This window comes from Marmota marmota, unplaced genomic scaffold (genome assembly GCF_001458135.2).
Source record: "Marmota marmota marmota unplaced genomic scaffold, marMar, whole genome shotgun sequence".
Taxonomy (NCBI): domain Eukaryota; kingdom Metazoa; phylum Chordata; class Mammalia; order Rodentia; family Sciuridae; genus Marmota; species Marmota marmota.
Genome location: NW_025999853.1, coordinates 42771178 through 42798312, shown reverse-complemented (window position 1 = coordinate 42798312; position 27135 = coordinate 42771178). Strand labels below are relative to the sequence as shown.

General features: G+C 37.0%; 1 protein-coding gene and 1 pseudogene across 3 annotated transcripts in view; both read left to right on the top strand.

The window, feature by feature from the left end:
• The window catches only part of Srgap1 (SLIT-ROBO Rho GTPase activating protein 1), a 283699-nt gene that overhangs the window by 187650 nt on the left and 68914 nt on the right, over nucleotides 1-27135 (top strand). For all 3 annotated transcript variants that reach the window (XR_007348677.1, XM_048805875.1, XM_048805869.1), the window contains exons 7-10: nucleotides 11324-11545; nucleotides 13761-13862; nucleotides 25563-25760; nucleotides 26517-26601. Coding sequence is in view for 2 of the 3 variants with exons in the window: in XM_048805875.1 (XP_048661832.1) it covers nucleotides 11324-11545; nucleotides 13761-13862; nucleotides 25563-25760; nucleotides 26517-26601 (607 nt within the window). In the remaining variant the exon portion in view is untranslated. The remainder of the gene's footprint in view (nucleotides 1-11323; nucleotides 11546-13760; nucleotides 13863-25562; nucleotides 25761-26516; nucleotides 26602-27135) is intronic.
• On the top strand, nucleotides 12801-12966 carry LOC125618193 (annotated as a pseudogene).

The following is a 27135-nucleotide window of genomic DNA, read 5'->3' as shown; positions in this document are numbered from 1 at the left end:
AAAGGGATTCAGTTTCATTTTGTTGCATATAGATTTCCAGTTTTCCCAGCACCATTTGTTGAAGATGCTATCCTTCCTCCATTGCATGCTTTTAGCCCCTTTATCAAATATAAGGTAGTTGTAGTTTTGTGGATTGGTTTCTGTGTCCTCTATTCTGTACCATTGGTCCACCCGCCTGTTTTGGTACCAGTACCATGCTGTTTTTGTTACTATTGCTCTGTAGTATAGTTTGAAGTCTGGTATCGATATACCACCTGATTCACACTTCCTGCTTAGCATTGTTTTTGCTATTCTGGGTCTTTTATTTTTCCAACATATGCTACTTTGTATTGATCGCATCCAACAGCCTTATGATTTTATGAAATTATACATTATGACTCCCAAAAGTTGTCATAATGTAAACATACAGTAAGTTAAAGCAACTTAATTTTTATGACGAATTTAATGTAGTTAGCTATTATTTTAGAGAGATAATTTGAGACTTTTACAAAAGCATTGTTGAAAGGGAATTATTTTTTTAACTCATCAACACTCTGATGATTTTCCCCTTTTATTTTAGTCTTCAAACAACTTTATCTTATAATTTTTTTCTAATATAATTTTTTTTTCTGTAAAACCATGGAGTAATAAGGAAAACCAAGAAAACCTTTTTTCTCTTTTTATTTGTTACTAGTATTTCAGTTGAGTAACTAATCCCTTCATTGTTTTAAATGCAGAAACTTTTTGTGGATATTTTTAAAATTCTTTTCTTCCAGCACTCTGATGAAATACAAGAAATTCTCTGTTAGAGTGCTGCTATGTTTCCTTTTAAAAAAAGAAAGAAAGAAAATTCTTTAGGTTTCCTGAATAAAAATAAAGAATAATATAGCTAAGAAAGACTAATAGAGAAGGTGAATATGATCAGAGCATAATATATATATATATATATATATATATATATATATATATATATGGAAATGTCACAAAGAAACCCTTTATTTTGTAGAAATAATATATGCTAATAATTGCTATTAAAAAAGAATTTTATGACCTCTTGTTTACAAATTCAGATCCATAAGTTTTCTATAAACTAATTTGATGTAACTTCTCTACATAATTTTTCATTTCAAACTTAAGCTAAGCCAGTTTTTGCACACGGAAAACTTTCCAAGTATTCGAAAGTATTTCTTTTATACTTACCAAGTACTGTTTTGGTTGATTACTTTTTGCAGTGTTGGGACTGGTACTGAGGGCTTCACACGTACTAGGCAAGTGCTCTACCACCGAGCTATAGTTCAGCCTTTATATATATGTATACACACACACACACACACACACACACACACCGTATACACATGTATGTATATGTTAGAGGAGAGGCAGTACTGGGGATGGAACCCAGCACCTTGCAATTGCTAAGTATGCACTCTACCACTGAGCTAAGTGCTTAGTGCTTAAGGTGATAGTGCGAAATGGTTAGTCCTCAGCTAATATTATGTGTTGGGTCTGGGGAGCTCTACCCCAGTGCACTCAAGCACCATTTTTGACAATAGGAATCCAGCAAAGTCAAACAAAGTCCTCACTGTCATGAGGTTTATGTATATGCTGGGAAATAGACAATAAATGAAGTTACACTAACACACACATGCATGCACACATATATATATGGAGTGATAGTGCCATAAAGAAAAATAGAACAGAGCTGAGGGAATGCTTCTTTTGATGGGGTGATCAGGAAAAGCCCGGTCTTTGAATGGAGAATTGAGCTGGAGAGCCACACAGCCATCAAGAGAAGGGGACCCTCCAAGGGAAGGACTGGTAAGGCAAAAGCTGCAGAAGTAGAGTGTTCCAGAAGCTCAATGCTCACAGGATAGCAAAGGAGATTGGTCTGGCCAAAGTTGAGTGAGGGAGAAGGGAAATGCTAGGAGAGAAGATCAGCAGAAGACCAATCACAGGGTCTTCTGGACAGTGGAAGGGTTTGTATTTTGTTCAAAGATGGTTTTGAACAGGAAATGACATCAGCTGGATTACATTTAAAGATTCTGCATAGCCAAATAGAAAAAGACTGAATGGCTCAGGAGGTCAAGCATAAACACAAAAGCTTTATCAAGAGTCTTTTGTAGTTGGCCAAGCTAAAGATGATTCTGGCTTGGACTAGTGTGGCAGTGATCGACCTATAAGTAGTAGGATGCAAAATGCATAAGGTTGCAGATGGAAATCTGATATAGTGGATGAAAAAGAGGAGAGAAATGACTAAGATTCAGGTCCAGAGAAATGAATCAGGCTCCATGCCTGCCAATAATCTAGGAATTTGGGAGGCTGAGGTAAGAGGATCACAAGTTTGAGGCCAGACTCAGCAAATTAGCAGGACCCTGTTTAAAAAAAATAAAATAAAATAAAAAGGGATGGGGATGTAGCTCAATGGCAAAGTACCCCTGGGTTCAATCCCCAGTACCAAAGGAGAAGGAAGAGGAAGAAGGAGAAAGAAATGGCATTAGTTTAACGATAGTGCTGTTTATTAAGATATTGAAGAGTAAGAGCTGTAGTTCTGTTTCATATAGCATGATTGACATGCCTACTGGCCTTCTGTGGGGAGATTCCAAGGAGCATCCTCAATGTTCTTGGAATATACAAGACAGAAAGAGCAAGTCAGAAGAACTATGAGAGTCTCCATCACTTTCATGGATATTGAGCTCTTACTGTGTGACAGGCAGGTTTCCAAGTATAATCTCACCAAAAAGGTGAATACTGTCTTTTCCATTTTATAGATTAAAAAACAGAAAGCATAATATCTGAGGCTAGCCAGAGTATATAACTTACTCAAGGATACAATAATACCAAGTGGTAGGCTTCAAACTCAGACATCTCTTTCCCTCCAGATATAATTAACTCTGATGAAAATAAGTAATGGTTAAATGTGTCAAGTGATTTTCATTTTTCTCAAAAGTCAAAAATTTAAAGATCAGCCTTAAATTTAAAATGTGAACAATTCTCAAGTAATATAACTTAAACGTGAATTTTGAAAGAAATGACGTGAAATTGGTTTGCTGTCATAGTCAACTGAAATTGAGTGCTTTCTTAGTGAAAATAATTTTTCCGTTCCTTGTGTCATTTTTAAGGCATCAGAGTCTGAATATGTACATTCTAAAATGGCTGCTTATTTTGAGAAATCCAATTTGCATATATAGTGGTGATCCTAAAATCCATTAAGTTTGACCCTTCCTGGTGAAAAAAGAAACAGGTTGATTATTATGCAAAGGTACCTAGAATCCTTTATGCTTTGTGGGTTTATTTAACAAAGTGCATTTGATATCGAGCTATCTAATAATAATGAGAAGAATTTTTATACCTCCAGTGAGGAAAAAGGCAAGCAAACCTCTTTAATGCATAGTATTTTGTATGAGAAATGACATGAAAGGCAGTAAATGTTTCTTGATGAAATCAAAGCATTATAGAGAATTGAAATTTGGATCTTTTTATATAAATCTCCAATTTCCCTTGAGCTTCTACTCATGTCTCTTTTTCTAATATCTCTTTTTCTAACAAAAAAACCTCTATAGCTCAGAGGTAGAATGCTTGTTTCGCCCATGTGAGGCACTGGGTTCGATCCTCAGCATCACGTAAAAATAAATAAAAGTACATATATTGTGTCCATCTTTAAAAAAAAGAATTAGGATATGTTACATGCAAAAGAGAAGTCATTCAGGAAACATGTTTGTAATTGAATGCTAAGAGTTTCCAGAGATTATGATTTGCTAAAATAAGTAGTTAAAAAAGGTTACAAGTCTTAATGCTAAGATTCTGTGAACTATAATCATATACACCACTCTGCAAATTTGGAATTGTAAAACAACTGGTTTTAAGATTGCATTGCTCTTAATATAGCATCTCCCTGTCTAGTTTTACATCTTCAAAATGCATTCAAAGAAACTAAGTCCTCCATAATAAAACTTTATTGGTGCTTTGTTCCAGAGCACCTGCCCAGAAGTATTTGTGTCCTTTCACTACAGTTTGATGGTCTCCAACTTCTCCCTATAAAGGTTTGCAGATCACTTTGGAACGTGAAGGATAAATCTTTGTTACTGTTGTGGAATATTGCCAGGGCATAATCCCCTACTCTAGCCAATTTTCTTCATAAGGATATCTGTCACACATGTTTTATTGGCCATTTACACAGGATGAGATTGAAATTAGATTGCATCATATATCCCATGTCATCTTTATTTTATCATTTCTGAATAATCAGCTATGCTAAAGCTGTTAGCCTTATCTTTTTGTCTTTTGGGATATGTGTTTAATTAAAAAGCAACTTACTCAGAGTTCAGGGTTTTCTTAATTAGTTTGACTTTTCCCCCATACACAAGGGTATTAAGATTTATCCATGAAAAACCTGCCAAATTGTAATACTGTATTCTCCATTAGACCTGAGTTCTTATTAGGAAGATTATAGAGAAATCATGTTAAATGGGTTAGGAGATTGTAGTGATCATGTAAACTAATTTAGGAATGTTTTTATCCCATTGTGTTAGAAAGGATATTCTAAAACTTTAATGAGTTGGATGACTGAAGTACTTGGCTTGGCATTTGAAGTTCTTTCCAATGGAGATGCCATGGGCCTTCACACAAAGGAACTGCACACACCTGTTTTCCTCCTGAGGCATAAGCTGTTCTTTCTTTCTTTTTTTCTTTCTTTTTTTTTTTTTATTCAGTCTTCCATACTTGCTCATTCTTCTTGGCTGAACCTCTGAATATTGAAAGTCTCCTGAAGAATGATCCTCACTTTCTTTTGTTTTCTCCCTTGGCTTAATTACCATCTGATAGCGCCTAGATTTTTATCACCAGCCTTGATCATCTTCCTGAGCTTCAGATTTGTATACCCAGCTATCTTCTGGACACCTCTTACTGGATGTCTTGTGGGCATCTTGATCATCTTATGCTTCCATAACACAACTTCTTATGTCTTCACCCTCCATACACTTAACTTTCTTCTTACCCATTTTTTCAGAAAATGGTACCATTTTGCACCCACTTTACACAAGCCAAAACCTACTTCTCTTATCCCCACATAAATGCATCAGCAAATCCTGCCATTCCTAACTTCTGACTGTCCCACACCTTGCCACTTCTCATTGCCTGCACTCTCTGTCTCCTAGACAAAGGCTCTTCTTTTCTCACCTGAATTGTAGCAGTTCATATGTCTACCGCTGCCTCCCCTGTCTTCCAAAAATCTATTCCCTTCCCAAACAGCCAGAGTATTAAAAAAAAAAAAAACAGAACTCAGATGTGGTAGATCCTGTTTAAAATTCTCGAAAGACCTTCCCTTCTTCTTAGAATAAATCCAAACTATTCACCAACACCCTGTATGAACTGGTGCCCACCTGCCCCTCTCGGCCATTGCCTACAACTTTATCCCCACACCATGCTTCTGGTACACTCGCCTTCTTTCTATTCCACGGAACCACCAAATATTTTCTTACTTGGAGTCTTGCTTTGTACTTTGTCTTGCTTTGTACTTTTTGCTACAACACTCTCCTTCAGAACCTTATAAGTCTGATTCCTTCTCATCCGTGTTGCACCTTAACCGTCCTATAAAAAGGCACCAACAAACACCCTTTCCGCCTTACTACTATTCCACAGACCTTTTATTTTTCTCCATCAATTTACCATATGGTCTGGATTTACTTTGACTTGCTTTGTTTGTTCTCTCTCCTCTCTTTTAATTTGATTCAGGCTGGTTACCAAGATTTGGCCTGGGAAAAATGAGTCTGATGGGTGGGAGATGCATTAAACAACGCACGATGTTCAGCATGCTCATTGGCTCAGGCATGGGCTACAACAGTTCTCCTCCTTCTGGCTTTTTGTCTTCTCCTATCACACAGATGTACCATTATGACCTTTTTAGTACTTAAGAGAAAACTCAAAACATTGTTTTCTAAATGCTTGGCTACAGTTAAAGTAGCAGCAAAAAAAAAATGAACTGCCAGCCCTCTGTGAACCATCAGGAACACAGACATGAAAACAGGTGTATGAAAGTGGCCTGTAGAGTTTTCTTAGACATCTAGCTTAGTCCTGGGAGATGCCTGTCTCTCACAAAATGTGTTTGTAGTTTCTTGGGTAAAATACTAAATGGTTAGAGAGGAAATTAGTGAAGGACAAAGAGATAATTTATTTGGAAGAAGTACACTTTATTCATTTGACTCCTAACGTTAAAGCTCTGGGCTGGGCACAGTGGTGCATGCCTGTAAACCCAGCAACTCAGTAGGCTGAGGCAAGTTTGAGGGCATCCTCAGCAATTTAGCAAGTCCCTCAGCAACTTAGCAAGACCTTGTCTCAAAATAAAAAAGCGCTGGGTGGTAAAGTGCCCCTAGGTTAGATCACCAATACAAATAAATAAATAAATAAATAGCCTCCGGACTTATCCTCCTTCTGGTCTTTTGAAGCCACTCACAGTCATGTGAAAGCTATCCATTTTTACAATTCAATTTGCTTTGGTTGCACTATTTTTCAAAAAATAAATAAATAAATAAGGGGTGGACAGAATCTTTCCCCATTATCCATAGCTCTGCAGTGGTTCAAGCCAAACATATTAACACCCAGAGAAGAGAACCAGTAAAGTCTCCCAAAGGCCAGAACATAGAAGTGAAAGTAGAATATCTCTACATAAAAAGTGGAACACTTCCATTCTCATGATAACCTGCTTAGTTCTGGAGTCATGTGGGAACTTGGGGCTGCCCTCCAGCCATTTCTAGGACTGCCCTGGCAAACAACATTGGCTGTTAGTGTTCTAGAAACATAAATGTTGGACTTCTTTCCTCTGCCTTTTCATTACAGCAACTCCCATATTGCTAGCAAACTTCTACCTCGGCAGGGCTAAATGTTATGCAGTTACACAAAAAAGAAAAAGAAAAGGTGCCCTTCTGACCAGCTGTGATCCAGTTGCCCTAACATGATACCCACCACATAAACTTCAGCTGGCCCTCAGGGTTTGGGACAAGATGAAGTGTTTGTCACAGCTCTCAATACTTGGATTTCATCTTCATTTTGATTCTCTTCTCAACTCTTTTGCCTAACAAAATTAGCTCACTGTGATGATTTAGACTAAAACTTTGTGGAATCTATCTTGGCGGTTCTTTAGATATTTTTAAAATATTTATATATACTCAACTGCTTCCAACAATCTTTCTTCCTTTAGTTTTGATCCATAATTTTATGTATTCATTCAGAGTTTTTCATCCACCAGAATAACACTGTTTTGTTTGCATGAAATATTTTATTGGTTTCTTATGTATTTTCATCATTAAATGAACTTGGGTTATATAACTCAACTCTTTATGCAGAAGCTGATTTTTCATATCCTATTAGTAATCCATAAACTCCATAGAACTACTTTAGACCTTTTAAACCAAATTATCTTGAATCTTACACAGCCAGTGTCACTTCAGCTTCTGGTTTAGAAAAAAGATGATTCTGTGGCTAGCCTTGCTATCTCACAGAACCTCAAGGAATAACATCTTTCCATTCCTGGTTTCTTTTTGCTTTCAAGATGCTTTAAAAACTGAGAGTGTAGGGCTGGGGTTGTGGCTCAGCGGTACAGCACTTGTCTAGCACATGTGAGGCACTGAGTTTAATCCTCAGCATCACATAAAAATAAATAAACAAAGGTATTGCCTCCATCTACAACTAAAAATATTTTTGGAAAAAAAAGCCTGAGAGTGTACAATGCAGTGTATCAGAATTAATAAAATTATGCCAATTAGTGACCTTAAAGACTGACATGTACCATGGGGGACAGGAAGGGCAGCAGAATACAATAGACACTTGTATTGCTGTGGCCGTATAACCAATGTGATCCTGCAACCTGTACACATGGAAAAATGAGAATTCATACCCCATTTGAATCAAATTATGATATGTCAAGATCATTGTATTGTCATGAGCAACTAATAAAAAAAAACCTGAGAGTGTAAAAATGCAGTGTATCAGAATTAATAAAATTATGCCAATTAGTGACCTTAAAGACTGACATGTACCCTAGGGGTCAGAGAAGGAAATTGCCCATCAAACTCCTCACGGAAACCTCCTAAACAAGTCCAAAAGATTCCTGGAGAGACGCCTAGATGAGTTACTAAGCCACATGTGAGCTCCTCCCAGCCTCTCCCTGGGTTCAGCCAGACAGAATCCACCTGGCATGCTGAGTATGGAAACACATGATGCTTTTGTTGTCTTGACATTTCTTCCCCCAAAGAAGCCACACTCAGATATTTGTGGAGTGAACTCTTTAAGTCTGGAATTACTGAAAACTTAGTAGGTATTTTTTAAGAGCTCCAAGTGAGGTAATTAGGATTAATTAGATTGCTTTCTTTTTATTCTCCCCCCTTTTCCTTCTATCTTCAAGTTATAAGAGACTTGGCTTTTTTAAGGGGAAAATAAACTTTTCTCTGACTTTCTTTTCCCTCAATTTCAACTTTTTTATTAAGTTCCATTGGGATCAATACCCATAAAATGAACCAACTTGTCTCATCTGCTTCCTTATAATCAAGTGGAATCTGCCTTCTTTTGGAATAGTGGGATGTTTTTAAGCACCAGTACAGAGAGAGAGAGAGAGAGAGAGACTGACTTTCCTTTACAAGTTCATGTTTTCATAAAATAAGGTATTACTGAAAATAGAATGAATTTTCAGTCCTTCTGATGTGTATGAAACTGCTACATAGAACCATTATGGATTGTGAGGAGCAAGAAGAATAAAAGAGGACTTTGTTCATTTGAGATGAGAATTTCTAAATTAACCAAAAAAAAAAAAGAATCATTTTCCTGTTTGAGTGCAGCTGATTTTTTTGGAAATGTATTAATGGTAAGACTGATCACTGCATTTCACAATTGTATTTTGTTTATATTCATAATTGTGATGTCATAGCTACTTTCCAATTGTTCAAATCCAGTCATCAAGTCCTCTTGCTGGCATGGGGAAATAGCACCCCCAAAGGAGTGGTAACAGGACCTTTTCTCTTGATCATCATCATCTGAGACAGCTCCTCTTAGACTTTGTGCATATGATTAACCTGTGGATCCTTTAAAAAACTTTAGGTCCTGAATTGGCATGTCAGGGGTGTGAACCAAAATTCTGCATTTTTTATAAGCCCCTGGTGATGCTACTGCTGCTGACCACAGACCAAATTATAAATAGCAGTGGTTTAGAGTATCTTTACATAAAAATTCCAAATGCAATAATTTGGAAATTTGAGGGTGAAGGGTAGAATTCTGTAGGTTGGCATTTGGTTTGTCAAAGACAGCTTAGTGGTTGAACATGTACCTTCACAAAGGCTGTGTTCCTGGTTCACATCCTGGAGGATGCATCCTTTGTATAAAGGCTGCTTCCCCTGTGCACCCTCTACTCCTATTTTTGTAGCAAACTAATGAACAGATTATATTCAATTTCCTTGAGGATGGAGGTATTTTACTGTGTTCCAGTCTTAATATGCCTGGAGCCCAGCATATTCCCTGGCTCCTGGCCAATTAATGAGTTGAATTGAATCAAAATGAATTGATTGAACTTCATTAGAACAGTATGGAGATGACCTGGTTTTGTCCATTTAAAAATCACTTGTTTTCTTTTTAAGGGATTCATACTGCCTTTATGTCCAAATTTAAAATTCTGCTGTCAATAATTAAAAACTAATTTCTAGAGTGATATACTCCTTTTAAACCATATTTGCTTAAAATGCAACATGAAAAACTAAATATAAATGTAAATTAAAGGTAATGAAGACTCAAGAATCTCAAAGTTTTATTCCTAGGCATAGTGAAAAAAAATTAGGTCTGCAATAAGAAGACTTTGAAAATCATTTTCTGTTTAAGAATTTTATTCTGGGAATAAGAGGGAAGGCATTTGTAGACTATTGTGACAGATTCAAACCTCTTCTTGTACTTGTAAGAAGGTACACATTATTCTTGAGTCTTCTATAAAGCATACAAATCCCAAAAGATTCCAGTTAGGTTATTTGCAGCTTGGAATAATTTAATAAATTATTGTATCAATCACAGTATTTCATGACTGAAACTTGAATACCATTTTTCATTATTTCATTCAATATTTGACTATACTTTTTTAAAACTTTTAGCGGGTTTATTGAGATTTAAATTCATATACCATACAGTTCACCCATTAAATCTACAATGACTTCTAGGATATTCACAGTATGTATACCCATCATCACAATCAATTTTAGGAACTTTTTAATACTCCAAGAAGAAATTCTGTACCCCTCAGCTATCACCCTCTCCCACACCATTCTTCTGTGCCTCCAGCCCTAGACAAACAAGAATCTACTTTCTGTCTCTGTAGATGTACCTATTTTATACATACCATATATGGACTCATATAATACATGGTCTTTTGCAACTGTCTTTCACATAGCATAATCTTTTCAAAGTTGATGCATGTGGCATGTATCAGGATTTTGTTCCTTTTGTGGAGAAATAATGCTTTACTATATGACTGTACCACAGTTTATTCATTCAGTGGTTAGTGGACATTTAAGCTGTTTCAGTTTTTTTAGCTATTATGAATAAAACTGCTATAAACGTTCATGTACAAGTTCTTGTGTGGAAATATGTTTTCATTTCTCTTAGATACATACCTAAGAATGGATTTTCTGAATCGTATGGTAATGGTATGTTTAACCTCTTGAAGAACTGCCAGACTGTGCAAGGGTTGCAACTCCTCTACACTGAAACCTGCTGATATCTGTCTTTTGATTGTAACCATCCTAAGGAGTGTACATGGTGACCCATTGTGGTTTTTATTTGCATCTCCATGACAGTGATTTTGACCATTTTTTCATATGATTGACCATTTCTATATCTTCTTCTCCAGATCCACTGCCCCCATTTTAAATTAAGGTATTTTTCTCTGTATTATGGAGTTGGAAGGGTTCTTTATATATTCTTACAAATCTCTTATCTCAGTTTCCTGGTAGTCAAAATACATATATTTAGTTGTAGTTCAACACAATACCTTTGTTTTATTTATTTATTTATTTTATGTGGTGCTGAGGATTGAACCCAGCATCTAGCATGTGCTAGGCAAGTGCTCTATCACTGAGTCACAACCCCAGCCCTCCTGATGGTAACTTTTAAAGCACAACAACTGTCCATTTTGAAGAAATCAAATTTATTTTCCTTTTTCCTTTGGTTCTTGCACTTTTGATATCACATCCAAGAATTCAATATCATGATGTTTATCTCTATGTTTTTTTCCAAGAGTCTGTGCTGATAGGTCTCACATTTAGGTCTTTGATCGATTTTAAGTTAACTTTTGTATATGGTGTTCTTCTGTGTTTTTAAGTGCTGTGATCTTGGCTACCATGCAAGTCTGAACAGAGCACTAAGAACATATCTCTCTGCTGAGTATAACCTTGAAACCTCCAGACACGAGGGCCTAGACATCATCGAGAATGCAGTTGACAATTTAGAGCCAAGGAGTGATAAACAGAGATTCATGGAGATGTACCCTGCTGCATTCTGTCCACCAATGAAGTTTGAGTTTCAGTCTCACATGGGTGATGAGGTCAGTAATTGAAAATTTTAAAATTAATGAATTGCCTGTTCATTTATACTTCTCCTCATCTGTTATAACCCAACAGTTGTAAAAATTCCCATTCATTTTCTCTCTTTTGCCTTTGCACAAGATCTCAGAATAATAATATATTAAGACCAACCATTACCACCTTTTAAAACAAAGGTTGAACACTCAAATGCCAAACAGATAAATGTGCACATTTGTCTGGGTGTAAGTCCCAAATCATTCCAGAATAGTTGGGGAAGTCTTCCTCCACCTCAGAACATTCAAATTAAAATTAAAAACCAAACATCTTACAGACTCAATAGAATCTTTCTAAAGACTCCTTATAATACTGATTTAAAGATCTCTATAAAGAAAAATAATTGCAAATAGCAGGCAAAAGGAAGAGGGAGGAAAAAGTACAAAACATTTTTTAAGACTCAAGTTGATTCCATTTTAGCTTATTGTAGTGATGGTCTGTTTTTAAAAATAGATGCAGTTATAATATTCATGGAAGTTTCTTTCATGTCTTTATTTGAAACACCTAGTATTTAGATATATAAGATATATGTGTGTTTGCCAGCTATATTTCTAATCTGATTTTACTTTTGTTAAATAAATTACTTGTCAATAAATGGTAAGTATAGGTCAAGCATCCTTAATACAAATATCTGAAATGCTTCAAAATCTGAATCTTTTTGAGTGCCAGTGCTCAAAAAGCTTCAGATTTTGGAACATTTTAGATTTAGAATTTTCACATTAGGAATGCTCAACTAACTGGTAAGGAATAATGCAAACATCCCCAAATCCAAAGATCTAAAATCCAAAATAATTCTAGTCCCAAACATTCAGATAAAGAATACTGAACCTGTAGTTCTTCTCAGTAACACATGAATTTTAACAAATAAGATGAATCATTTATCCCACCCGATGTTATCTTCCCAAACCAAATGGTTGTTGTTTTCATTTTTTCAGTTGTGTATATGTTAAACGTAGAATGATAAAATGTCACAGATAACTGACTTCGATTGTATGTCAATGGGTTTGTTATTATTTTAATAAAGTGGATCTGTTGCCCTTTTTTATGGCCAGTTCTTCCAGGGACCAGTAATCTCTATGATGTTTTGGAGACACCATTAAATGCTGACAAGGAAGATAAAAAGACATTATTTCTGGTGTCATTGAATAATACTCTAATTCTGATTTTTTTTCATAACTGAAATGATGGCTAAAACATGTTCTACCAAAGCCTAAGATGATAATCACTTCTCGGCCTTTTGGCTAAGATCAAGTGTAGTATCCAAAGCCTAGGATGAGTTGCCTCTTCAGTATAATGGTAAATAATAAAATTGACTGATATCAGCTAGTGAAGCTATGGTTGAAAGATGCTAAAAATAGGCATTCACATTTTCTGAGTTTTTACTATGGGCCAGGCATCCTTCTAAGTGCTTTTGAATATATTGTCTCATTTCATGCCAGCTTTGTAGTGTAGAAACTTTCCATTTGACAGATGAGGAAAATGAGGTTTTATAACTTGCCACAGGCACTCAGCTAGTTGATGGCAGAGCTGGGATTCAAGCACAACTGGCTGTCTCCAGATCCCACACTGTCCAGAAAGGCCTGATGCCTTCATTATTTCACCTGTAAAATCCCCTGGATCATCCTTTTGCACTCTGCCCTCTGCCCAGTGGTCATTAGGATTCCACAAGCAAGGCTCCAGCATCAGAGCTCCATCTCAGGAGCGCCTGTTCTCAGAGCAGTGCTTCCGACAGCTGCTGTCTTCCCAGTCATAGCCAAGCCAGGCAGCTGCTCTCCATGCTTGCCACTTATATCCAAGTCTCTATTTAAAACTAAAGTTTTTGAGGTGGCTGATAAAAGTAAAGATGTGCCAGGTGTGGTGGCACACCAGTGTAATCCTGACAACTTGGGAGGGTGAGGCAGGAGGATCACAAGTTCAAGGACACTCAACAACTGATCAAGACCCTGACTCAAAATAAAAAGGACTAGGGATGTGGATCAGTGGTTAAGTGCCCCTGGGTTCAATCCCTTGAACCAAAAAAAAAAAGAAGAAGAAGAAGGAGGAGGAGGAGGAAGAGGAGGAGGAGGAGGAAGAGGAGGAGGAGGAGGAGAGATGTAACTGGAATCTTGAGAGAATCCATGTGACACTTGTGCTTCTGGTTGGTGGTGCCCCTTGTAACTGCAGTTTCTTATTCTCCATCAGGTGTGTCAGGTCAGTGCCCAGCAACCGGTCCAGGCAGAGCTCATGCTCAGGTACCAACAACTGCAGTCCCGCCTGGCCACGCTCAAAATCGAGAACGAGGAGGTGAGCATTTGTTCTGCCCCAGCAGTACTGGAACTCCAGGGCAAAGCAGAAGGCACGCTCACATGACCTAGGCATACCTGCTGTTCCAAGTGCGGTCTGCATCCTGTACTTTGAGCTACCAAGGTTCCTACAAAACTCTTTATAACAAGGATAAAAGCAGGGCTGGGGAGGGGATGTGGCTCAAGCGGTAGCACGCCGGCCTGGCATGTGTGCGGCCCAGGTTCGATCCTCAGCACCACATACAAACAAAGATGTTGTGTCTGCCAAAAAATAAAATATTAAAATTCTCTCTCTCACTCTCTCTTAAAAAAAAAGGATAAAAGCAGAGATTAATATTTTAAAGAGATTCACTGACTATATATGTAAACATACCTTGTTTTCCTAAATTATAATTCATACTGGAAATAATTCCATGAAATATCTAATTCACATACATGTCCAAAAATATGTAGTCATGTGTAGAAGACAACTTTTGACTGATAAATTAATTTGATCCTAACTTTTGAAATCAGTAGTTATTGTGTTATTTTTCTTTATGATTTTTCCATGTTCTCCAAACTTTTGGTACTAACCATGGCATTACTTATAAAATTAGTACAAAGATCATATTTTGAAATAGGGAGAGAAAAGTTTTTATTTGCTGACATTCATATATTTTAAAGGATAGAATATGCAAATGTGAATTATGAATATACATGAGAGAGAAAGAGAGAGAGAGAGAGAAGATGCAGTTAACAATTCAGCTATTTAGATGCCTATTTCTGAAATTATCTTAATTGGATCCACATTCTCCTAAAATAAAAACATGAACCATGAATGTTTCTTATATTAGCCAAGGCTTTCAGTTATAATTTATAGGACCAAGTCAAAGATACTCAAGTCAAAAAGTCAAATAGTTAACTTGTTGATCAAGGTTTGCAGTAGCCTCAGACATGATTATATTTTATTATCAGGAATCTCCCCCCACACACTCTCCGAAGTGATTTGTTCATATGCATTGGTGCTATTTGGGGCATACATCCAAAACTACATGGTCACTTACAGCTTGCCATCTCACCCAGCCCACATCCTTATCTCTGGAAAAAAACTTCCTCTTCATTGGCTGGGCTTAAGTCATGCATACTTGATTCTCTTGTTTTGCCAGCCTAAATATTGTGCCACTCATAGACCCCTTTGATTGACAACCCCAACAGAAATAATGTATTTCTAGAGACAGAAAATTCCCAAAAAGAAGGAATGTGGAACAGAAAGAGAAAAACAAACCCACATAGATAAAATTAATTTTCAAAATTCACTTTAGTACCCTGTTTTATTTTAATTCAGCTGGGGTGTTTTAAGCTATGTGCATTTCTGTTAAGAAAGAGTGACCAGTTTCTCTAGACCTTTATAATTTGATCAACACTCATCATAGCTTTCAGACTTCTGTTCTTACTGGAGGAACCAAACCAACCCTTACTCAAGATGCAGCCAACATGAACTCTATGTAATAAAGTCCCACAAATGAGCCTTTCCAACAGGGAAGTATTGCTGTCCTTGAGGTAGTGTTTTAGAGCTTAGGGTTTGGGCTAGGCAGCACAAAATACTTGCCGAATGCAGTTTCTTGGATCCTGGAAGATCTATTTTGTATATCTAGTGACTTCCAATGTTTTTCAAACATATCCTCCTGCTGTTTTATTTGAAAAATATTCCTAAACTCTAGGAAAATAAAGTGTTATACCCAAGGTCGAAACTGGCAACCTACAGACCTGTTTTGTTTGGCTTCCAAAGTTTTGGCTTATAAAAGAAAAATCTGGCAATTCTGGCCCTGTGTTCCCTCGTGAACTAAAGAGCTAGGGTGTCTGAATTCACTTGTCTGTAAGTCATTCATTTTCCGGTCTTCTTACATTTATTCTATTTGTGTTATCTGCCTGGCTTTTGTAAGCCTTTGAGTTTGTAATCCTTGATATTTCCCATAATAAACTTAACATGGAGAAGCACAGTGTCCCTATAAACTGGTAGAGTCAGGCAGTACTTTTTGAGGGTTGACTTTAAAAAATTAGCTGTAGAGGCAAATGAATTGGATTGTCTTGACGTTCCCTGCAAGCATGACTAGTGGTTTATGATTTGTTAGATACAGAACAAAGTTTGCTGCAATAAAATGGTATTTTATTGGAAAGGAAGATTTAAATTAGGTTTTTGGTAATCAGTAGGTTTCTACAGGTACAGAAGGAGGAAAAGATGTTTCAGTATATCTCAAGGTATTCTGGGAAGATAGAGCAGTTTGGTTGACAGCCTGGATCTCCATGGGGATAAGTGGATGGTGAAGGCAAAGTCACATGACAGGAGGATTTGAGAGTCGAGTCAAGGAGTTTTGTTACTGTGGTGCAGTTAATTTCAGTACAAGAATGTTTTTCAAGCATCTTTGGCATTTCAGGTATTTTGCCAGGTATGGGGAACACAGAGATGGATAAGTCATAATGAGCTTCTGAGTAGATTAAGAGAGCCATTGACTGCAACAAGTAATTTGCTTAGGAACAACAGCCATCCTTGCTGATTTGGAGTCCCTTGGTAGCTCTTTCCTCTACCATAAATACGGGATTTGCCGCTATCCTCCTCTGATACAAGCAAGGGCAGAAAATTGACATATTGGTATCAAACCAAAATTGCAAGTAAAGAAACACAGTATAATTCTCTGCCTCTGTCCAAAGTTTACTGGAAAGACTTCAATTAACTAAAAACAATTACAACTGCCCAGCGAAAGCATCAACATTGAGGAATAATTTCATCCATGTATGCAAAAGCAGGGACACTGACGTTAAGCAGATCATGAAGCTTTTCACCAAATCTTAAGACTACTTACTATAAATAGTGGGCAGCACTGGACTGTAGGGGGTCCCCTCCAAGGGACTTTCTATGCTGAAAGCCCCCAGAGCATTTTGACCTGTGGACAAATTTTCTTTGTTCTACTGTGCTTCTTTTTTTAAAGTTAATGCTGTCACTTAAAAATGGGGAGTTTTGCATAAAACTATTAATATCTTGTTCATGAAAAAAGAAAAATCAAATTACACTAGGCCTCTTCCTCTGCAGGAGAATAACAGGCTGGAGCTGAGCAAGGAATGCTCCCCTCTGACAGGATGCACTTCCCCTTTGCCATGCTCTCCACCTAGCCCACTTTCCTCAGTTATTTCTTGGTTGACCCTTAAAGATTTTAAATTTGCAACATCTGCTTAAAAACAAAGATATAAACATTTGTGAAATGGCTTCCATATACTCGTAAGTAGTAAAATCTGAAATGACACAAAAGTTTGCAGAGGAGTTAATTAAATTTGAGGATGGAAATTCAGAATGGATTGACATTTATTGTCATTTCACAATTCTACCTTTACCTGTTAATTTTTTTTTAATGAGCTTTCAGTTTCATTATGTTACATTTGCATCCATGGTAACTCAGTCTGGTGATTGCAACTCCCAGTGAGTCCAAGAGTATTGGTAGATAAAAGTCTGCTGCCCCACAGCTTCTGCTCAATTTTTGGTTTTCTTTTTATTTACTTAAGATGATAACCTTTTTATTAAAACTGAAGCACTAATAAACATTACTCTTAAAGTCAACACTTTAAAAGCAAACTCAATCTAAGTAATCATTGATACTATTCTCATTATAAACATTTTCAAAACTCTTTCTGACCTAATGTCACACAGTCTTGTGTCTTCTTTCTCAAAGTTTGCTTTTAAGTTTTGTCATAGGGATTTCTGCTGAGGGGTGTTCCTGTTGCTGCTTTCTTTTAAAGCTAACCTCTGGAGCAATTCCCCAGATTTTACAGCACCCTTTTCTTAGAATTCCTCCTTCCTTCCATCATGTATACACAGCCAAAGAAAAAGGAAAATGAATGACACGAAGTAAAGCAATTCTGTCCTTTGGATTTCTTAGGACAATGTCAGTTTTAAGCAGTTTGTTACATTTTTGGACCATTTGGTCCAGAAAATACAGTTTTCATCAGCATATCACTTCTTTGCTCTGTGTAGAACCTTCTCACAGGTGGAACAACTGAATTCTTAAATTATGCTAGTAGATTTACCACCCTGAAAAAAAAAGAACCTTGAAATTCCAACAACCAATTTGCAGTAGTGTTTAATGAACTAATATCCCCACATAAATTTTCCTAGCCCACTTAAAATCTTTCACCAGCAGCTTGCTAAGAAGTGTTTCACAAACTGTTCCAAAGATATATTCCTGACATGAGATGTTTTCAACAATAATGTGCAAGATTTTAGGCAAATACTGAGACAGTTTTCATGACACGGGTAATTGAGGGGGAAGTAAGAGATATTTCAGTTTTATTCTCAATACCTAGGATAGAAAAATCACATTTCCCCTCCAAATTGCCTGTACTACCAATGACTGCAGCACAATCCCAGGTCACATAAATCACAAACCCTCATGGGAAATTTTCAAAATCTTCTAAAACAGTATGAGATATGGAGCTTGAAAACTACTTAGTTATAATGGCTGTTTTGTATCTTCTCTGTGGCCTTGAACTCTAATTATACTTATTTAAACATCTCCAACTTTCCTGTAACCTTCTACTAATGAGGGAACATGAGAACCTAACTGAAAGATAACTGCCATTCAATCCCTTGAGTGATATTATTATCTTGGCCAAAATTGAAAACAGGATTGACTTCCACTACAAACATATTAATATTTTTGGTTTAAAATAAGCTTTAACTCACCGAAGGGAGGGCCCTAACCCAGAAGAACCCCAAGGTGAATGAGGACAGTTTCTAGAAAGGGTACAAAAGGCATATGGTACTCCAAAGAAAATGGCGGAGCTCAGAATGACTCTCAACAAAGAAACCACCCATTGCTGGTATGTTGGCATTCTTTGGCATCCATGTGTTTGAAAATAGGATAGTTTTAACTTTTGCCATTCTTTCAACAAACATTTTCTGATAATCTGATGTAGTCCAAGCATTGTGATAGTCACTGGAGCTAGATTAATAAGCTATCCCTGACTTCAAGTTAAACCCAGCGTAGGCAGAAAATTGACCTCTAAACTTGTGAGAAGTGGATTTAGGATCATGCTCCTTAAATCACAATCAGTATTGGGTATATCCCATGGGCCATTACATCAGAGGCAGGGTAGACTGCAGGAAAACAGATTTTCAGAGGTACAGCTGAAGGCAGAGATTTTGTTCAGAGAGCCCCTGGGCAATGAAGCTGTTTTGTTCCTTAAGTTATATTGTTGTTGAGAAAATGACTTTTGTTCCAAAAATTAGGAGATATCTGTATTTGTAAAGGTCCACTTAAATGCAGAAACATAGATTAATAGTGTGAATTCCTCTGGAATGGTGATGTGACCCCCTGCCCTCAAATTTGTAGGGCAGCAATGATTGAACTAGCTTTCCAGATCTGGTAACACCTTACCCAACATAGATGTCTGTACCTGTGTCACAGGCCGAGGAACAAGGGAAGGCCACGACAAGATGCTGTCTCTCTGCTCCTCCATTTTGCCAACTGTAGCCTGCATTAGCACTAAGTTTGTGTACCATAAGCTAATTAACTATGGTATTAATGTACATGTGTGTGTATGGTCCCTTTCTGCTAATTTTTAATACATCATAAATGACACAGTGCTATAATTGAAATTCATACAAGGTCGGTAATGGTGAAGGAAGGAGTAATTAAGTGGGGAGGGGAAGGAAGGATGAGGGTCACCTTTGCAGAGACAGTGATGGATCTTAGAGGATGAATAGGCCTGCATCTGATGCAAGGTGCAAGGCACAGTGCCATCAGATAGTGTTGCGTGTGTCACAGCTTGAATTGTGTTACCCCCAAATTCACACAGGAAAGTCTTAGCCCCTAGTGACTCAGAATTAAGAAAAGGTCTTAACAGAGGTCACCAAATTAGAGTGAGGTCATTAGGGTAAGTCCTTAGCCCAATATGAGTGGTGTCCATATAAAAAGACGAAAATTTAGACACAAACACAAATAAAGAGAAGATGATATGAAGAGACACAGGAATAGGAAGGAGCAGCCATCTACAAGCCAAGAAGAAAGGCCTGAAGCATATCCTTCCCTCTCAGAATCAGAAGGAACCAATGCACAGGCACACACCTTTATTTTGAATATTTAGCCTCCAGAATTGTGAGACAGTAGATTTCTGTCAATTAAGTCCATGATTTGTCCTACAAAACTAATTTGTGTTTGGGGAATGATATCCCCCAAAGACTTTCTTGTTCTCCCAAAAAGTTGTAATGTCCTGGGGGAAGGGGTAGAGAGCCAGTCTACAAAAGGCCAGCAGAAGGGACCATTCCATCATTCATTTCCATGCCCAGATAGAGTGCAGGCCGCCTGGACGGCTCCTTGGTGCAGTAGATGTACACCTTGGATTTTCACGAATTCCTTGTCAAGTCTTTGACCTCTCCCCCTACCAAAGCCAACTGAATTTTCTTTCTGCTGATGTGAAGTTACCACAAGCCTTGTGTTTGCTTCGTTGTATTCCTACCCCACCCATTCCCATGGCATCATGTGTCAGAGCTGGTGTTATTCTTCAAGAGCATCCCATGGAATGATATGTAGTCTCACCCATAGTATCTGGTGACTTCTGTCACATCCTTTATTCTTCTTGACAATCCCAAATGTGCTTGTAACACCATTGCTTCTAAGAAAGAAGTTGAAAAAACGAAGGAAAACATTAATTTGATTCTTCTGTGCATATTCTGTACGTGTGCATTGGATACTGGTGCTGTGACTGGTTTTACTACCCACCAGAACACGATTCTAATGAATCCTTGTTCTGAAGCCATCTGTCTCATAAACTATGTCAACATACTTTATTTTGGGGATACTAGAGATTGAACCCAGGCTTGCTCTATCACTGAGCTATATCCCCAGCTTTTTTGTGTTGTTGAAGTTTTAAATTTTGTTACAGGGTCTGACTAGGTTGCTCAGTCTGGCCTTGAACTTTCGATCCTCCTGCCTCAGCCTCCCAGTAGCTGACATTACAGGCATCTGCCACCACACCTGCCCAGTGAATATACTTTAACTGCCAAATTCCAAAAAATTGTAGATTATTTTAATGCAAACAATAAATGCAGATTTTTATTTTAGGCCATGATGACTTTTTGTTTTGTTTGGGTGATTTTTCTTTTTTCCCTATTTTTGGTTTTGGGAGCTTTTTCTTTTGTCTTAATTTTAATTGGCACTGTGTTTTAATTAGAAGCCTAATTAACCTTATCACACCTCACATAATTTTATTTTTACACTCCACCAAAATCTTAAGAATATTATGTACCTTTCAACTTTCTATATCCTTTGAAGTTTTGCTGTGCTTTATGTAGTTACTTCTGGTTTGTTTTTCATTTAAACCATTTCCAAAAAAAAAAAAAAAGATGAGCCCTCCACTTCTGATGCTTCAGTGCTTTTCAAAGGTGTCCCAGCATCTTCATTCCCATCGGTATTTACGATCATTTCTTAACCAAGGTCTCCTGGCTCACTTTTCCACCTTCTGTGTCTTTCCCTTTTATTGTTCATGAGGTCAGGAATTTCTTTTAAAATGTAACTCTGAGCCAGGCTTGGTGGTGCATGCCTGTAATTCCAGTGGCTGGGGAGGCTGAGACCAGAGGATCTTGAGTTCAAAGTCAGCCTCAGCAATAGTGAGATGCTAAGCATCTTAGTGAGACCCTGTCTCTAAATAAAATACAAAATAGGGCTGGAGATGGGGCTCAGTGGTTGAGTGCCCCTGTACTTAAAAAAATATCCCCTGTTCAATCCCCTGTACTTTAAAATAAAATGAACTCTGAACTGTCACTCCCATTCCTTATAGATATCAGTGGCTCCCTAGTGATCCTCAATTGAGAGTGAGGTGTTAGGGCCTTATTATAGCAGTTTATCTCCTCTAAACATTCTCCTTTTACCCACATAAAACTAGTTGTTGTAGCCCAAAGGGGCTGCTGGGGCTTCTCGCTTCTTCTACCTGGAGCACCCTTTTTTCCAGTGAATTTCTATTTATTCTTCAACACCTGGCTCAGAACTTACCTCTTCAGTTCTGTCTTCTGCGACCTCCTCAGATGGCACAGTCTAATCTCTCCCCAGTGCTTTCTTACACATTTGTAAGTATCAGGAGTGTAGTTGAATAAAGTAGTAATCATGCTTATTTAATGACATTTCACTTGTTATATGTACGCGTAAGTAAAAGGCTTTCATTTTTTTAATGTGACTATAAAACCTAAAGAGCTATAAAATAGTCAAATACCTTCAATATTTAATTATTAGTTATTCTTTAGTATTTAAAATCATATATAAAATTATGTTTTAATTTAGAAATATGGTTTATTTTTCATTCTCACAATTTTACAGAGACTTTTCATATTTTATGATACTGTATTTGTCATTACCAGAGCCACATTTTGAGTCATAAGGAATACTCTCACCAGAGTACACCTTCTTCACATCTATTAGTTTGAGATATTATACTTTAAAAAACTCATGCATGATGCTATCATTAGAAATTTTCCCACAAGCCACAAGAACCCATTTGACTATAGATATGTAATCATGACCTCCTTAAAGTAATTATTTGCAGCATTATTTTTTAAAATGATCTCAAGTATGCTTTTTTCCAACAACGTCTGTCTTTTGCTTTGTGCTTACTCCCAGAAATAATTAAGCCTCTTACATTCCTTTTTCCCTTTTTAGTAATCCTATCATAATGACCTTTTTAAACATCCAAACTAGTACTGATTGCTATTGTTTATTCACTAAATACTATGAGGCTATTTTTTTTTTTAATAATCAAAACGATATCCACTTCCTACAATGGTGGACTGGGTCACTTAGCTAGTTCTTCCTTTCACATTTTATTATCCAGGACAAGGTGATTAGCCAAACCTGAAGCTCGTGACACAGGAAACTACATCTTCCCAAAAGGAAGGCTCATCCAATATTTCAAACAGTAATAAAATCTAGCTATTCTAAACCACTACTGTCCTCAATGGTTTGGGAAAATAAATATTCTCTTTGGAGACTGATAACTTCACTTTAGGCCTCAAATAACTCTACAAAAATGTCCAATAAAAGTAATAAAGCACAAGAGGAAACAATAATATGAGTTATATCCAGAAGAATAACAGAGAATAAAGATCTACAGAAGCTTCAAATTTTGAGATTATTGGACACAAACTAAAAAGGGCTGCTTACAGTATTCAAGAAGATTAAAAAAACAAGCTTAGATTTCAACAGGGAACAACAGCAATAAAATAAAAGATTTGAAAATGAACCACATAGGAATTTGAGAACTAAGAATTACAATAAGCAATGAAATCAGTGAATGTTTTAACTTCAGATTAGACACATCTGAAGAGTGAATTGTCAAAGTAGAAGAAAAAGCAACAGAAAATAATCAAAATGAAGTATGTAAAAATCAAAGGATATAATAATGGGAAACAAAGATAAGAGATTTAGAGAACATAAAGAATTCTAGTATAATAATTGAATTGCTCACCACCCAAAAAAGTATTCTATAATTGAAAAGAGAAAGTCTGAAAACTTGGCACAGTTTATGAAAAAAATCACAAAGATTCAAGAAATCCAAAAAATTCCAGGCCAAATATATAGTTTTGAATTTATTTATTTATTTTTATTTTAAGTTTTGGGGTTTTTTTAAAGAGAGAGAGAGAGAATTTTTTAATATTTATTTTTTAGTTCTCGGTGGACACAACATCTTTGTTTGTATGTGGTGCTGAGGATCGAACACGGGCCGCACGCATGCCAGGCTAGCGCGCTACCGCTTGAGCCACATCCCCAGCCCCTATTTTATTTTAAGTTTTATGACCCAGGGTACTAAGCAAAATATATTTTTAAAATCCTTACCTAGATGCATTATGTTGAAACTGTAGAATTCCAAAGATGAATTGAAAACTTAAAACTCCTGGAGAAAAAAGGTTTCATCCAAAGTAATGACAGACTGACAGTAAACATCTCACTCGATAAGAACATGGAAGCCACAGGAAATTGCAGTGGTACCTTCCATATACAGAAAGAAAATAACTGCCAAGTAGAAAAATATCTTTCATAAGTGAAGGTGAAATAAAGGATGTTTTCAAATGAAAAACAGACTCATACTAAAAGAATTTTTAAAGGGTACTCAAAATACAAGGAAAAGAGATCAAAGAATGTAATAAATATATGAATAACGCTAAGTGAATATTGATTGTATAAAACAATAACTAGTAATGTCTTATTTAAATATATGAAAATATTTACCTGCATGTCCTATTCAATCCATTACAAAAATAGCATATAAATCTGGAGGAGGAAGATAAAGCTATCAATTTACATTAAACTTTGATAAACAAAGGCAGGCCTATGACCTTTGGTAAGTAAGATAGATTTTTAAAACTCCTGGAAGATAAATAAATAAAAAGGCTCCTAGAAGATAACATAGAACAGTATCTTCCTGACCATGTGATAGGAAAATATTTCTTAAATGGGACACAAAAAGCACCAATCACAAAGGAAAGAATCAATAAATTGATTACATTAAAATTGGAGACTGTTCATCTAAATAACAGTGAAAGTCATGGCACAGAGTGGGAAAAGGCATTTATAACATGCATAATTAACAAAAGACTCATATCCATATCTGTAAATCAGTGAGAAAAAGACTCATCACAGGAGAAAACTGAGCAAGAGATTAGAACAAAGCACTCCTAAGGAAGGAGATCCAAACTGCCTTAAAACTTTGTTCAATGACATACATCAAGGAAAAGCATGTGGAAACCCCAGGGAGATACCACTGCTCAGTGATTTAAACTGAAAAGACCAAAAATATTAACTATTGATGAGGATAGGAATTCTCCTACCTGCTGGTGAAAATATAAACTTCCACAGTCACTGTGGAAAACATTCTGGCAATACTCCTCAGCAGGAATTCTATCCATTTATATGAGGCCCAACAAAATTGCATTCATAGTAGCATTATTCATAATAGCCAAAAACTAAAAATAAATTCTCTATAAATAGCTAAGGGATAGAGCACTTGCATAGCATGCCTGAGGCCCTGAATTCAATCCCCAGCACCACAATAAATAAATAAATAAACTAACAAATAAATAAATGTGATATAATGTGGTCTTATAGTAAATGTTCATCTATAAAGTACCACACCCATAAGAAATGAATGAATCTCACTAACATTGAGCAATCGAAGCAAGACAAAGAATACATGCTGTAGAATTCCATTTATGCAAAGTACAAAAATGGACAAAACTAATATGTTGTTAGAAATCAGGGGACCTTGGAGGAAGAGGGAAGAGTGTGTGGAAGTGGGTAACAGAGGTTTCTTGTCTGTTGTTTATGGTCACAACAGTTGTCCACTCTGATCATTCATCAGGCTGTACACACATGGCCTCTATTTTTCAGCATGTAGTTTCACTTCAGTTAAAAAGGTTATTTAAAGCAAAGGAGTAATTGTGAAAACCCGTGATCTCTGAGATTTAAATATAAAGTGTTGTATATTTCAGTAAATTTCAAAGGAATCCTCCTCTTACTTTGGTGATGTGAGGTATTGATGACCTGTCTCTCTCCCCTAATAGGCTCTGAACTCCTTGGGAGCGGGCCCCCATGTCCTCATCTCTGCTTGACACAGTGGACTCTCACTGAGTAGATGTGGGATCTGTGAAACAATGTACTAAACCTGAAAAATATATTTCTGTTCCAAGGTCAAAAAAACTACTGAAGCCACCTTGCAGACAATACAAGATATGGTCACCATTGAGGACTACGATGTATCTGAATGTTTCCAGCACAGCCGCTCCACAGAGTCTGTGAAGTCCACTGTCTCTGAAACCTACCTAAGCAAACCCAGCATCGCCAAGAGGAGAGCCAACCAGCAGGAAACCGAGCAATTCTACTTCATGGTACTCCCATTGCTCCCCCAGCCACTCTTGACAGGGCCCAGATCCACAGTTCCCTAGTGCTCCTTCCATAACTGCATCAGAATCATCTGGGGTCTTGATTAAGATATGGACTCCTGGGGCTGGGGTTGTGGCTCAGCGGTAGAGGGCTAGCATGCACGAGGCACTGGGTTCCATCCTCAGCACCACATAAATGTAAAATAAAGATATTGTGTCTACCTAAAATTAAAAATAAATAAATATTTTTTTAAAAAAAGATATGTACTCCTATCCACACTCAGAGTTCCTGATTCATTCAGTCTTTATAGAATTAGGAGTTCACGAAGAAGTTAAGACTGCTCTAAAAATAGGACCTTTAGGGGCTGGGGTTGTGGCTCAGTGGTAGAGACCTTGCCTGGCACACATGTGAGGCACTGGGTTCGATCCTCAGCACCATATAAAAATAAATAAAGAATTGTCTCCATCTACAATTAAAAAAACAAATTTAAAAAAAAAAAAAAAGACCTTTAACTGCTTATTAAAATGCAGATTTGATTTCGGTGGGTCTGAGGAGGAAGGGGCCTGAGAGTCTGCACCTGGAATAGGCTCCCAAGTGATGGCTGATACTGTCAGACTGCAGACCGCACGTTGAGTAGCACAATTCTAGAATCGAGAAGATAAAAGTGACTGGGCTTGATATCTCTTATGAAAAGTTCCTTGACATTGAATAGTTTGAAAACTTAAAAAAATATATTTTTACCTTTCAATTGCCTTTTGCAGAAACTTAGAGAATATTTGGAAGGCAGTAATCTCATCACAAAACTTCAAGCCAAACATGACTTGCTGCAGAGGACTCTTGGAGAAGGTCAGTTATGTGGACTTTGTGGGAAGATAATGTGGATTATGTATTGTATCATGAGTGTATTCCATAAAGAGTGAATCATATACCTGCAATTTAAGAAACAACACTATGTGTTTAGAATTGTTTTTATCTGTGCCTGTGATGATCAAGTTCTCCCCTCAATCCTTTTTTTTTAAGCTTGGTGGTGAACTTGAGGAATAGTCAATCGAGGGAGGGCTGACAACTAACACAGAGCTCCTGTGGGATCTTAGAGCATGGTGCTCTGATGGGGGACATTGGGAGGGCCTTACTTGCTGCCACCTGCTGACCCCAGTCACTTACTCCTTCCCTTCTTGGGCTTCTCCAGCCCCACCCCTGTTTGTTTTAATGGGCTGGTCTCTGTTGTTCCATCTATTGACTTTTTGGACTCTGGAAACCAGCTAAACGAGTTTGGGTGATTTTTTTTTTCCCTCTTTTATTAGGCATTCTTGGTAGTTGAGAAATAATAGTATAAGTAGATTGCTCTGTCTAATAATAAAAACAAATGCAAGAGTTAAT